Source organism: Ylistrum balloti, unplaced genomic scaffold, assembly GCF_031769215.1.
Source record: "Ylistrum balloti isolate Yb309-2 unplaced genomic scaffold, AGI_CSIRO_Ybal_v1 Utg371530, whole genome shotgun sequence".
NCBI lineage: Eukaryota > Metazoa > Mollusca > Bivalvia > Pectinida > Pectinidae > Ylistrum > Ylistrum balloti.
The window spans coordinates 6,241-21,290 of NW_026782789.1; the positions used below are offsets into that span (position 1 = coordinate 6,241).

The following is a 15,050-nucleotide window of genomic DNA, read 5'->3' on the forward strand; positions in this document are numbered from 1 at the left end:
TGGGTAGGATAGAGGAGGAAGACAATTCCTGGGTAAGATAGAGGAGGAAGACAATTCCTGGGTTAGATAGAGGAGGAAGACGATTCCTAGGTAAGATAGAGGAGAAAGACGATTCCTGGGTAAGATAGAGGAGGAAGACGATTCCTGGGTAGGATAGAGGAGGAAGACAATTCCTGGGTAAGATAGAGGAGGAAGACAATTCCTGGGTAAGATAGAGGAGGAAGACGATTCCTGGGTAAGATAGAGGAGGAAGGCGATTCCTAGCTACGATGAGAGCACATATGATAAGTTAGGGAGGGAAACTGATATACACATATTTGTTGTAATTGCGATGAAATTTCTTACTTTTCAGGGTTGTTACGTAGGGTTTGATTTAGACAATGCTGTTTGAAACCTTTCAGATAAAACATGGTTGCATCAACGTGACTGTGAACGGAATGAATTTGGTATGGCAATAATAATTTACATTATTTGTCAATAATGTTAACGGTTAAATATGAAAATATGACTGTGTTAATGTTTTGACAACTTGGGAAAAAGAATGGAAACTCCTCTTCTGTTACGCGTTTTGTATGATGGATATATAGATTTTGCTGCTAAGCCCTAAATGAAGATTGTATTAAAGTCACATAAGTGAAGAGCACCATTTAACACAAATTTAGAGTTACAAACCATGAAACAAACAGCTGTTTTGTCCTTCAATGACTCTTTAGTTATGGAAAGGGTGTAAATAAACGAGAAGGAAATATGGCCTTTCATTTATGGTTGTTAGAAAATAATCACGTATTATCACGGTTCTTATTTAGAGAGCACGACATTACTTCCAAAAAACTGAGTGTTATTCTTGTTTCTCTTCACTGTTTGGACAAGGAAGGAACTTCCAGTAAATCAGGTCTTAGTATTTGAGAGGTCACATTAAAATGTCTGATAATTCAACAGATCACACCACCAATAATTGTTTTACCATTTAATAATTTTCTCCCCAGCTTACAAACACGAGGTCACGATATGAGGGTTACCATTTAATGAGATAGTAACTTTCGGCATTCTGTCTTGGATCTGCACTTCCTCCAATGATATCAAAAATTTGTGGCGTGTGGCCGCATATCTGTGCTGCCATCTACACGCGGAAACAGAAAATAAAGATAACTATCAAATTGAAATGGTCGGTGAGTATACCATACAACTTTCTTTACTAATGAAGTGGGATGATCTTGATGTGAATCATTTTCACGCGGGAATTTAAATCATTTTGCATCAAATATTTATCAATCCTTATACTGTAACATGCTTGTAAAATAACCGAAATAATACGTTTTTGAGAAAAATGCAATAAAAAAATAATTTCCTACTCCTGTTAATAACACAAAGGTTGTTCATCACTCATAACTTTCTGATCCTCAACATTTATTTGCCATTCGCCATTGATTGAATCTGCAGTCTACACAAGCTTTCCAGCAATACAACAACTTCTTTAACCTGATTTTATTATATTTCAGTATTTACTTTGCAGTGACAGTGTATTTTTATTTAATTAATAGTCAATATGCACATAGATCTATATTACACGACGACTTGAAGGACCGACTGCAAAATCAGCGATGATACCTACCTTAAAACCATTGGGATGACAGCCCAAGAGTATACCGCTGAGAGACGTACCATCCATGACATAGTTCCCGAGGAGGAATGTGGCGATAGGGCTAAATTTAGGTATATTAGCACAGTTGCCTAAAACCTGCAACAAATAATGACGAATAGAAGTTAAATAAGTTCGTCCAATCAATCGATATCAATTAAGATGATTCTAATATATATTCAAAATATATTAATTTTATTTCAATCTTTGATAAGTTAACAGGGGATGGGCACAAGGAAAATGTCTCTCGGAAAGTGGCATATAAATTTAAAAATTGAGATCAATTCCTATCGAAAAGGACAGTAAAGAAAGTAACTTTATGTATTAGAAATTTCATTTCCTGTTCGCATTACAAAGAAATTCTAAACTATCACCTATTATATTGTTTTATATCTACATGAGGAGCATTATCCGGTGTGCTGCATTACATACTGTTAAGGTGAGTAACAAGCCCTCAACATCACACGTCTCAATTACATTTAAACTAAATTACGTGCTACCGGCTCTACAATCAACATATGAACCAAAGCCTTTTTCATAAAATTACATTTGACTCACAACACGATATTTTTCTATCACGAAGTCACCTTAATGTACTTTTCCAGAAGTAAAAAACATTTAAAATTTCGAAGCATTCACCCGCAAACTACATTCTTTGCCATTATTTGTATTATTTTATATAGATTCAGACATCGCGTGCCTTCAATAAAGTGCCATATGTAGAATACAGGTATTTGTTTTCACAACTGGAAACATTTAATCACCAATAACTTATTTAGGGTATATGTATCACATTCATAGCAATTTTTCATTTTTCTTTCTTCTCATGATCAAAATAAAATATTTCTTCTTCTGTGTTATCGTTAAGATTGAACAAAACTCACACACGTAAATAGTCCCATTTACCACAAATTTAGATATGATACAGAAAGTCAAACAATAAATCATACTACATCATACAGCTGTTTCGTCCTTCCAGGACTCGTCATTAATGCTACATCATACAGCTGTTTCGTCCTTCAAGGACTCGTCATTAATGCTACATCATACAGCTGTTTCGTCCTTCTAGGACTCGTCATTAATGCTACATCATACAGCTGTTTCGTCCTTCTAGGACTCGTCATTAATGCTACATCATAAAGCTGTTTCATCCTTGTATGACTCGTTAGTGATGCTATTTCATACAGCTGTTTCGTCCTTCTAGGACTCGTCAGTGATACTACGTCATACAGCTGTTTCGTCCTTCTAGGATTCGTCAGTGATACTACGTCATACAGCTGTTTCGTCCTTCTAGGATTCGTCATTAATGCTACATCATACAGCTGTTTCGTCCTTCTAGGACTCGTCATTAATGCTACATCATACAGCTGTTTCATCCTTGTATGACTCGTTAGTGATGCTATTTCATACAGCTGTTTCGTCCTTCTAGGACTCGTCATTAATGCTACATCATACAGCTGTTTCATCCTTGTATGACTCGTCAGTGATACTACGTCATACAGCTGTTTCGTCCTTCTAGGATTCGTCAGTGATGCTACATCATACAGCTGTTTCGTCCTTCTAGGATTCGTCAGTGATGCTACATCATACAGCTGTTTCGTCCTTCTAGGATTCGTCAGTGATACTACATCATACAGCTGTTTCGTCCTTCTAGGACTCGTCAGTGATACTACATCATACAGCTGTTTCGTCCTTCTAGGATTCGTCAGTGATACTACATCATAAGGCTGTTTCGTCCTTCTAGGACTCGTCAGTGATACTACATCATACAGCTGTTTCGTCCTTCTAGGACTCGTCAGTGATACTACGTCATACAGCTGTTTCGTCCTTCTAGGATTCGTCAGTGATGCTATCGGTCTGAATTTAAGACTAAGAGGCGAATGAGGAAGGTCTAAAGTATTAACGTAGGATTTTTCAGCAGGATTTTCTAGCCGCGTACATACACGTTACGGTAAGCATTGCTATTAGTCGATCTGTACATAATTGTTCAGATTTTTTTTGACGATGTACCCGGGTGATTAAATAATCCGTTTTCATTTACACTTACGTGGTCACCTTGGCGCCATTGTACAGGGGCAGGAGCAGTACAGGATTGCAGCACTAGTGCTTCAGATTCACTACGTGTCCCGTCAGCACAAAATCCCGCCAAGGGATGGGTTATCAAAGTTGTCTTCGCCAAATCCGAAACTAATGTCAGCTGATTACACATTTGATCTGAAAGTAGAAATACAAAATCAATTTCGAAATTAGAAACATAAATAATGAAAGGATTTTGTTGACATTCAACTTTGCAATTAATACCACGATGTCCCTGTCAAGCTATACACACAATGGCTATACAATGGGGTATCAAAGAGTTTTCGTTTCAAATGAGATTTTACGAAACGAGTAAGAAGATTTGCGAGCAAAACTTGAAAGTCCCAGACGAGTTACGTAAATTATCTCATGGAATGAAAGCAAATTCAATATACTTATTATGACATAGCTAGGAAAACTTACATTTCAACAGGTTATACAGTAAACATGAGACAGCAATTTTGATTCGGCATTTTCAGTTCATATTATGACATCACAATTGGTTTCTGACTGCTGTAGCCGATGAGAAACGTTCCGGACTATTTTCTACTACGAATAATAGATATAAATATTGAAATGGAGGTATTTACTGAATAACAGGCGGATAATGTGATAAAATAGCCGTGTGTTGTTCGTTTATCTCAAACTTTACATCAGATTACTTTTGTTTCGAGTGATTCAGCTCTGACGTTTTCTATATCGGAGGTCATCAAACTCTTACACTAATACTAATCTAAATTCATTTGTTGTCTATTGTAGATGATCTTTTTCGTCCTGACTACTTTAGTGTTCCCATGTAAAACTAATACTTACTTCCAGTAACAACAGGCTGCGGTGTTGTTACTATTGGAGCACGTGTTGTTGGTTTATTCGTAAGGACAGGTGTGGTAGGCTTGGCTGTAGTAGGCGTACTGGTATGAGGCGCATGCGTGTGTGGACGGTGCGTATGTCTATGTCTTGTTGTCCCAGCAGTAGTTGGTGTAGTTGGCTTTGGTGTTGTTGTCATAGCACTCACGTGCTCAAATCCTGGTAATTCATTATGGCATTTTTGTTATAGATTTTGATATTAAAAAAGTGTTGAAGTATTACATCTATATTACCTCTTCAGGTTTTGTCAACCGTATTTTTTTTATTTCTCTCCGGTTTACGACAATATCTCAAAAATATTGCGTATGTAAGTGGACTCAAACAACAGAAAAAAAATTCACATAGTAATAGAATCTCAATCCCAAAGCAAAAGTCGATGAAATGATAGCGAGATCTGCATAATGAAAATATTATACACGAAACATGTCATAAATAAACCAGAAGTGTTCCGAAATGATACGCGTCATTCTGCATCGTCAAGGACAAGGTCCTATGTAAACCCATTCTTTGATTTTTTTTATTGTTTTACATTGTAACTTAACAAATATAGTCATGTCTGATCGGGTTTGATGAACCATTCTTACTTTCAATTAGATGTAGTATATCCATTCTGCATTTAGCGTTCATGTTTTCTGCCCTAACAAGATGCTCCAAATGAGCAACTACAAAGAAAAGACAAAAGAATATACAAAGAATTCACATTTTTAAAAAGCTTATTGTTGTATATACCGTTTGAAAATGTCGTATATTTCCATTATTTCAGTCACTACATAAAAAAAAACAGAATTACTTCCCTTTGATAAAGATCTACGTTAAACATGCTTGAGGTTAGGCGATAGGTAGGCTTGAGGTAAATACATAGATAAACTTGAGGTGGCACAATAGGTGTCCTTAAAGTTAGAGAATAGGTGTGCTTGATGTGAGACAAGAGGTAGGCTTAAGGTAAGACAATAGATGTGCTTTAAATAGACAATGGGCGTGTTTGAATTAGACAATAGGTGTTCTTCATATAAGAAATAGTCGTGCAAGAGATAGGCAATAGGCGTGTTTGAGGTGAAACAAGAGGTAGGATTGAGGTAGGATGATAATTGAACTTGAGGTGAGGCAAGAGGTGTGATATAAGACAATGAATGTACTTGAGGTTAGACTTTAAGTGTAGTTAAGGTTAGACAACTGGTTTGATCAAGATTAAATAATACGTGTGATAAAGGTTAGACAACAGGTGTGATCAAGGTTAGACAATAGGTGTGATAAAGGTGAGACAACAGGTGTGATAAAGGTTAGACAATAGGTGTGATAAAGGTTAGACAACAGGTGTGATCTAGGTTGGACAATACGTGTGATAAAGGTTAGACAATAGGTGTGATCTAGGTTAGACAACAGGTGTGATCTAGGTTAGACAACAGGTGTGATCAAGGTTAGACAATAGGTGTGATAAAGGTGAGACAACAGGTGTGATAAAGGTTAGACAATAGGTGTGATCAAGGTTAGACAACAGGTGTGATAAAGGTAAGACAATAGGTGTGATAAATGTTAGACAACAGGTGTGATCAAGGTTAGACAACAGGTGTGATCTAGGTTAGACAACAGGTGTGATCTAGGTTAGACAATAGGTGTGATCTAGGTTAGACAACAGGTGTGATCTAGGTTAGACAACAGGTGTGATCAAGATTAGACAACAGGTGTGATCTAGGTTAGACAACAGGTGTGATCTAGGTTAGACAACAGGTGTGATCTAGGTTAGACAACAGGTGTGATCTAGGTTAGACAATAGGTGTGATCAAGATTAGACAGCAGGTGTGATCAAGATTAGATAGCTGATGAGCTAAGGATGTGTGATCACGTTAATGATATATTAAAATACGACCAGTGTACAATGACAAATTGCATATCTTACTATCTGGTGTACTGTCATGATTGGAGTAAGCTTCATCGTGTGTACCGTGATAGTCATCCCGGCGAGAATCTAAAAAAATACAAATATATATGAATCAGATGAAGTATTCAATCACAATGGCACTGATGACACAACTAGTATTGTCTGGAAATTCAAAATGGTCAGGATTCAACTGATACTGTTCCTACTTAGAAAGTATTATTAATATCCGTAATACCTATGTCTTTTTAGGTATGTTTTAAGAATATTTACCTGCTGTCGCGAAAGGCATGATCTTAAGATGTTACTATACTTGGTATTGTTTTTAATTTCATCCTTTTCTAAAAAAAAATAATCTGCCTTCTTCTTCATGTCTCTGTAGACATTGCCTCATGTTTGGCTTTTACCTGAATATTCGCCATGCTGATAAAGACTTTCGGTTGTGTCACCTGACCGAGACATGTTAAACTTTCTCAAATGGTAGTTTTTTTTATTCTTTCTGAACGTTCATCACTGTCGTAGTTCAACGACAGGTTTGTCTGTGAGTATAATGTGACCGGATAAGGCGCCCTGTTGGGGACCTTAGGTAGTACAGTTCAGTGTGCTAGCACTATAAAATTGGCATCAGTTCTGAACTATCACAAAGACGATTACAAGAACATATCACAGCCTCCCAAATACACATACCATATATACCGCGCAGGCCATCATCCTTAAATGAATCTAACTGTTGATATGACGTTAGAAATATATAACTCATCAGAAAATATCAACATGGCAACGTAATCATATTCCAACGAAACTAGGGCAAAACATGAACCAAAGAAAGATTTACTCAAAGACCCCTGAAAAGGTACATGGAGAATAAACGGAATCAGCCGTACTACCAACAGCTTTAAAGTGGTGTGTTAAAGTGACAGAATGTTTTGGACAAATAATCACTGTAACCGAGTGTTTCTTTATCCTTTCTGGCACATTAGATATTTTCATTGTGAATGATGTGATACAAATAACAACGATATCACATGAATGTTTAATGACATATCTCCTGAAGGTCCGGTTTATACTTACGTGGCATGGAACCAGCGCTGCTTTCCATATCAATTAAAGCAACGTCAGAATAAAACTTCTGGAAAGCTGTAGTAAAACAATCAAAACATCAAAATAAGGAAACATAAAAAAACAAGCATTCTATTTTGATTTCAACATAGATTGTCAACAAGACCAATGGGTGCCTGGAAAGTGCTTACAACGTATGGATCCTTCTCAATGAAGGATAGCGTCCATGAAAAGTTCTAAATGCAATAATTTAACAGCCTGTATCCATTTAACAGAATGTGCCCATTCTTTCCTTTTTTTCTCCATTCAATATAAGATTATATTTTATAGATAAAATATGAAATAGATAAAAATTAGTACCTTATATCCGTTTTGTGAAAAAATAGCAGAAACTATGCGCCGTCTATTTTTAGATATCATTCTTCGTCTGACACATGTTTGACTTTGACCTGTGATTATTGTTCCCAATAAAGTGAGAAGTTGTATCGTACAAACCAGCGGATTCATGATGACTATGCCAATCTGTCAGCAGTCGGATGACATCTGTAAGTATAATAACTAAAGATAGCATTAACCAAAAACTAAATAAAAAATAGAAAACAAAAACATCAAAATGATAGAAAATAAATAATAAAATAAAAAAACAAAAACAAAAAAAAAGAAGATAAATAAGTGTAAAAACAAAAACAAAAAAAAAAGATAAATAAGTGTAAAAACAAAAACAAAAAAGAAGAAGAAGAAAACAAAAACATCAAAATAATAGAAAATAGATAAAAAAAATCAAAAACAAAAAATACCCCACAATAACAAAACAAGCAAGCAAAACAATAATAAACCTAAATAGGTTCCAACATCTCAATTTAATCTTAGGCCAAATATAATTTTAATAACACTATAGCAAAATATGAACAAAAGACTGACTCCCGCAAAAAGTATAGATTAAATAAGAAGACCAGGCGTTCCGGAAGAGTAACCTGGTCTTCATCGTCTCCTCAATGTAGCTTTATGGAAATATGATTGATCATAATATATTGAATCAAATCCCATCTGAGAGAATAGAATTATGTGGCAATAAGATTAAAACTGAATTCAAGGTTGTCATATTTGATTTATCTATGCTGCATATATTTTGTAAAAAGAATCTTCACATTATTGTTACAGTTGTAATTATGAAGATTATGAAGATCAAATCCAATTAACATAATTTTTAATGAACTTTTAGATGAAAACATTAAAAGATATATCTTGCAACAGATTCTTAAATCAAAATAGAATTCTATTAAAAGATGACAAAATATAAACAAAGAAAAACTTTCCCCAGAGGCCCGTTAATAAGGACAGGTGTCCTAGAAAAGATATACTTATATTCAGAGAACATCACCGATGTTAACGAAGAAGGAAATCTATTACATGTTTTTAGTTCCGTTTTTCAGTTGCGGAAATATAACGTGACTAAAATTAGATGTTCCTGTTTTCACGCGGAATGGCGAAATCAGTGCTTGTTCAATCACACTCATTATAAGGAAACGTGTTAATGTCTAAATCTTTAATATATATATATAACAAATATAATGTTAACAAAATGCAAGAATCACAGCTTAACATACATACATGATTCTAACCCAGAATCGATAAAATGATCATTCGATTAAAAATCATTTTTGATATTGTTTTCGTACAAAGAAATGTATTTTTTCGGTGATATTTTGGTAGTGGTAACGAAATTTCCGGATAATCTTAATCAACATGAACCTTTCAAAATACCCAATGAATAAGAGTAAGACGTACGGTCCCTTTCGTCGGTATTATCACACCCAGTATCGCCGAGACCGAAGGAGCTGCCCAGGCCTTGAAGATAATCTTGGTACCAATGGAAAATGGACGAAACTACACCGAAAAATGAAGAAAATTTGAATAAATCGTCTACTTTGTACCAAAAACCAATAGTGAAAACAACTTTATTTCTCATTAAGCAAGAAAGTGAACTCTTAAAAGTGTTGGTCACCGCTAATCTGGTAGAATAGATCAATGTTATTGGTTATTTATATGTGACCTAGCGGTAACATCGTGGATTCATTTTGCTCTACAACTATTAACTGTTAACAGAATGCTAACTAGATCAAGGTTCTTAACATCACTCAGATATATCATTTAAGATAACATTCTCAAAATTCATATTCAATTTTTTCAATGTCAGTATCATAAGGTTTACATGGATAAATATATGACAAAGAATATTAATGTTTTCAAATCATATGAGATCATTTTTTTAAATTCAAATCTGAGAGCATAAATGAAAAGGTCACCAAGCTGTTTTTATATATACCGTATATAAATGGTAACGACATGTTTTCATCTCATTTCCTATTCCATCGTGTAATTGTAATTTTGTGACGTCACGACTAAAAGCCTGACGTCACGATTGAAATAATTTGAAGTTTACATCCAATCAGTTACGCATGACAGCGTGTCATTATCTAACATAAGTGTGCCCTAAAATGTGTATAACTGAGAGTTAAGGGATCGTTGAAGACTTAAGTCTATACTTACAATCAAAACCTTTTGCGAAGACTTGCACCAAAATGCACGCTACAAAGAAAGTCAGGTTATCAAAAGTCAAGCAAACCAGTGTAGAAGAATAATTAAAACGTATTGATGAAATGTACATTCTCAAAATATATTTCAAAGTTCTCTCTTTTATCAAAAGCTCGTAGTACAGACACACAAATGAACAGAACCACCCAATAGAAATTTACCATTGAATAGAGTAATGTATTGTAATGAATTCTAGAAGGTGACGGAGGATTGTCAATATTGGTTCTACATGTTTTGTTTGTCATCAGAAGAAACTGTCTTTATATCGTATCAAAAAGATGGGGTTTTTTTAAGTTATTTTTTCTCCTTTTTATTATATCTTCCTGCGTTTTCTGTTGTGTAATGTAAATGTGATAACTGTCGTGAATCAGTCACGTCACAGAAGTCCAGTATAGATATCTTTGTTTTGTGAGGAAAATGAAGCTTCTGTACCATCACACGGGTCTCAAAATGTGCGGTTTTCCAAAAGTATAAATTTCTGTTGGACTTGATTTCGTGATTAAACCTTGCCACAAAATCCGCTAGTATTAAAGTCAACGTCAACTTTTAGAGTACATACGAATTAAACGAAACAAACCCTCCACTGAAATTAATAATCATTCGCATATATTTTGACTTTCATAATTTTGAATTGATCCAGATTTATACATGTATTTGAATAGCTTTACATTGTAAGGGAAAGGATACAAACCCAATGTAATTTGGAGTTGCAACACTCGCTCATTTCAGAATTACAAACAAAAAAAGTACTTCGTATTTTTTTCCCCATTAGCCTCCTAGGCTTTACAATTAAGGGCCATAGCATCACTGACGAGTCCTACAAGGACGAAACAGTTGTATGACGTAGCATCACTGACGAGTCCTAGAAGGACGAAACAACTGTATGATGTAGCATCACTGAAAAGTCCTATAAGGACGAAACAGCTGTATGAAGTAGCATTACTAACGAGTCATACACGGACGGAACAACTATATGATATAGCATCACTGACGAGTCCTATAAGGACGAAACAGCTGTATGAAGTAGCATTACTAACGAGTCATACACGGACGAAACAGCTGCATAATATAGCATCACTGACGAGTCATATAAGGACGAAACAGCTGCATGATATAGCATCACTGACGAGTCCTATAAGGACGAAGCAGCTGCATGATATAGCATCACTGACGAGTCCTAGAAGGACGAAACAGCCGTATGATTTAACATCACTGACGAGTCCTAGAAGGACGAAACAGCCGTATGATATAGCATCACTGACGATTCCTAGAAGGACGAAATAGCTGTATGATGTAGCATCACTGACGAGTCCTAGAAGGACGAAACAGCTGTATGATGCAGTTTAATTCATTGTCTGGCTCATTATACCTAACTCTAAATTTGTATTAAAGGTACTATTCATTCTTGTCTTTGTACGATCGTTAGTCAGCAGGATAATATTCATCGGGGTTTAATTAAGGTATATGTGTAACAGAGGTCATGATTTATTTCAATGTCTCCGCTAGGATTCGAACCCGGGACCTCTGGCTTACTGCTGGTGAAATTCTCTCTAGCCTAGCGGTATATGGCGGCTGTATTTCCGCGGTTTACATTCGTTTGAGGCTATCGGCTTGTCCTTGATCTCTAGCAACAATATGGCATGTGGTTAGTGCGAGTTAATATCTATGTCACACAACATGTCGTCGGGCTTTGGTTATCAAGTCGGTGAACTCATTTCAACTTTTTTCAAAAACTATCGCAGTTACTGTGCAAACCCAGACTCTTCCTCGTCAATTTCACATTTCAAAAACAAAATATATTTTGAAAAAAAAATAAAGAATTAAAGTAATCTAAGTTCAGTTCACGTCTTTGAAGTGGTGACTATCTATGTAATCTATACAAACTGAATGTCCTATGATTTCCTCCCTATTTACCTGTTATAATTATAACGATTGTAAACATTCTCATCTCTTCAATATAACAAATCGATTTCCGGTGATACCTAAAAACGTTATGAAAAGTTTGACTATTCAACAATTCAGTTTGACTGTTCAACAATTCAATTTGACTGTTTACCAATTCAATTTGACTGTTCACCAAATCAGTTTGACTATTTAACAATTCAGTTTGACTATTCAACAATTCAATTTGACTGTTTACCAATTCAATTTGACTGTTCAACAAATCAGTTTGACTATTTAACAATTCAGTTTGACTGTTCAATAATTCAGTTTGACTATTCAACAATTCAATTTGACTATTCAACAATTCAGTTTGACTGTTCAACAATTCAGTTTGACTGTTCAATAATTCAGTTTGACTGTTCAATAATTCAGTTTGACTATTCAACTATTCAGTTTGACTGTTCAACAATTCAATTTGACTATTTAATAATTCAGTTTGACTATTCAACAATTCAGTTTGCCTATTCAACAATTCAGTTTGACTATTCAATAATTCAGTTTGACTTTTCAACAATTCAGTTTGGCTATTTAACAATTCAGTTTGACGGTTCAACAATTCAATTTGACTGATCAACAATTCCGTTTGACTATTTAACAATTCAGTTTGAACATTCAATTCAGTTTGCCTATTCAATTCAGTTTGACTATTCAACAATTCAGTTTGACAATAATAGAAATAATGAAATCATAAAGTCCCTGGAATAAATATTATCATTATTATTTTTTCTTAAATCAACATAATAAATAGCACCGGTCTGATACCAATTAATACACTCACCGAATGTCACAATGGTCAGGTTATTCATGATGTTTCTCGGTAATATAACCAAACACAAATGTAAGGCACTGCAGACAAAAGAGACCTAAATAATCGTGTAGGTAACCTATATGTCCCTGTCTTGTTGACGATTGTAACTGTATATAATGTCCTGGACGATACCAAAGTCACGTTTCCATAGATAAGGTACTTTCCTAAGTATGTTATGACGTTTCGTTTCGCGGTTCCAACAAACCGGAAATCGCGATCCACATATAGGAATTTTTGTAAGTTTGATAAGTTTGTATGACATATCGCGTTGTGTTCTGACCAGCCCCTTTATGTTGCGTTCTATACTAAATCATTGCCATTAAGTGAGAATTTCCCAACAGCTTTGGTTCATGTTCAATTTTCACTTCAACGAATTTTATGAGAGATTGTATGGTCAAATGGATTGAATAACAGATGAATTCTATACAAATTTTCGCCATGGACAGCTACTGGGGTAGAACAATACTTACCTATATCAATGGAAGTTTGGATGAAACATTCAATGAATTTAAAAAAGAAATATGTAGACGTATATTATACAATCAAGGGAGGTAACTCGCAATTAACATAGTATAACAAATAAACACACCCTCATTCACATCCTTCCACAGAAATAGTGAGACCACATCTACACTATCATTAATGATAATATCTATAGCGTTCATGGAATAGCAACAGTTAATGGTAGATTGACCAACAGTCCATATAGTGCAGTTAGTGTACTTGCCATTGATACCACGCAATTATTGAAGTTTGATGTTTACAATAAAAGACAAATTAGACAAAATGTACCCTTAATGTAAGTTTTTTAATATTAAGGTATATCAGTAGACAATAGTAGGAGAAAATGTTTTTATTATATTTATATCAATGTTCAACCAGAGGCATATTCTATATCTGAATTAAAATCTGTTTTTGATATCATTTAGCAAGTCTGTTAACGATAAACGTGACAATATTATTGCCTATTACCACATGTAAATTTTGAAGTGAGCAGATTTTTCCAAATGCAATAAAAATATATCGCTAAGTAATAGTCTGTTAGTATTTCCAATACAGTAAGACCAGCCTCTTTTAACATATTAATATCATGCTGAACCAACTTTGTTATATAATCACCTAATTATATTTACACGGTAATCGGTCAAGATTTTAGGGTCAAAGGTCACATTTGAAAACTTCAGTTTCATCAATGACTTTTTTATGCATCGTTCTGTGTGCGGCATGCCATTCTTGATCCTGCATAGTAACGATCGCTATTTCTCCCTGCATCACTGGAGTATTTCCTGGTAGAACTGAAGGCAAAAAGAAGAAATTTGAATTGACAAGTGAAACAAGTAACAGAAAACCGTTAAATACCGACTGATTTTGTTATTTTATATTTCCGCGCACTAAGAAACAAGTTCAGAAATATTTAAAGCAAACAGTTGTCAGAATGAAGCTAATGTCATGGATATGTGAGAATTGGGTACAGAATTAATATGCTGCTGTTAGGTCGGGACATGTATTATGTTCAAAATCAAGATGATACCTATTGGGGTATTGATGCCGGGCCGAATGTTTGAAATTATGATATTTAACAAAAGAATAAAAAAAATAATTAGTTTCAATTATTTGTTTGTTTGTTTGTTTGTTTGTATCCATCCATTCATTCATCCATCCACCTACCTACGCAAGCACGCACGCACGCACGTACGCGCCTGCACACACACGCACACACACACACACACACACACACACACACACACACACACACACACACACACACACACACACACAAACACACACACCCTCACACACACACACACACACACACACACACACACACACCCTCACACACACACACACACACACACACACACACACACACACCCCTCACACACACCACACACACACACAAACACACACACCCTCACACACACACACACACACCACACACACAAACACACACCCTCACACACCCCTCACACACACACACACACACAAACACACACCCACACACACACACACCACACACACAAACACACACACACACACACCCTCACACACACACACACCACTCACACACACCACACACACAAACACACACACCCTCACACACACACACACACACACACACACACACACACACACACACACACACACACACACACACACACACCACACACACACAAACACCACACAGA

General features: G+C 35.4%; 1 protein-coding gene across 1 annotated transcript; it reads right to left on the minus strand.

The window, feature by feature from the left end:
• Positions 1-1,015: 1,015 nt before the first annotated feature.
• LOC132562843 (uncharacterized) lies at positions 1,016-12,862 on the minus strand. The gene is made up of 8 exons (XM_060227617.1): positions 12,835-12,862; positions 7,530-7,595; positions 6,480-6,548; positions 5,167-5,244; positions 4,529-4,741; positions 3,687-3,853; positions 1,613-1,738; positions 1,016-1,120 (listed from the first exon to the last, which is right to left on the minus strand). Exons 1-8 carry the CDS (start codon positions 12,860-12,862, stop codon positions 1,016-1,018), a joined length of 852 nt encoding a protein of 283 aa, XP_060083600.1.
• Between the last annotated feature and the right edge of the window lie 2,188 nt (positions 12,863-15,050).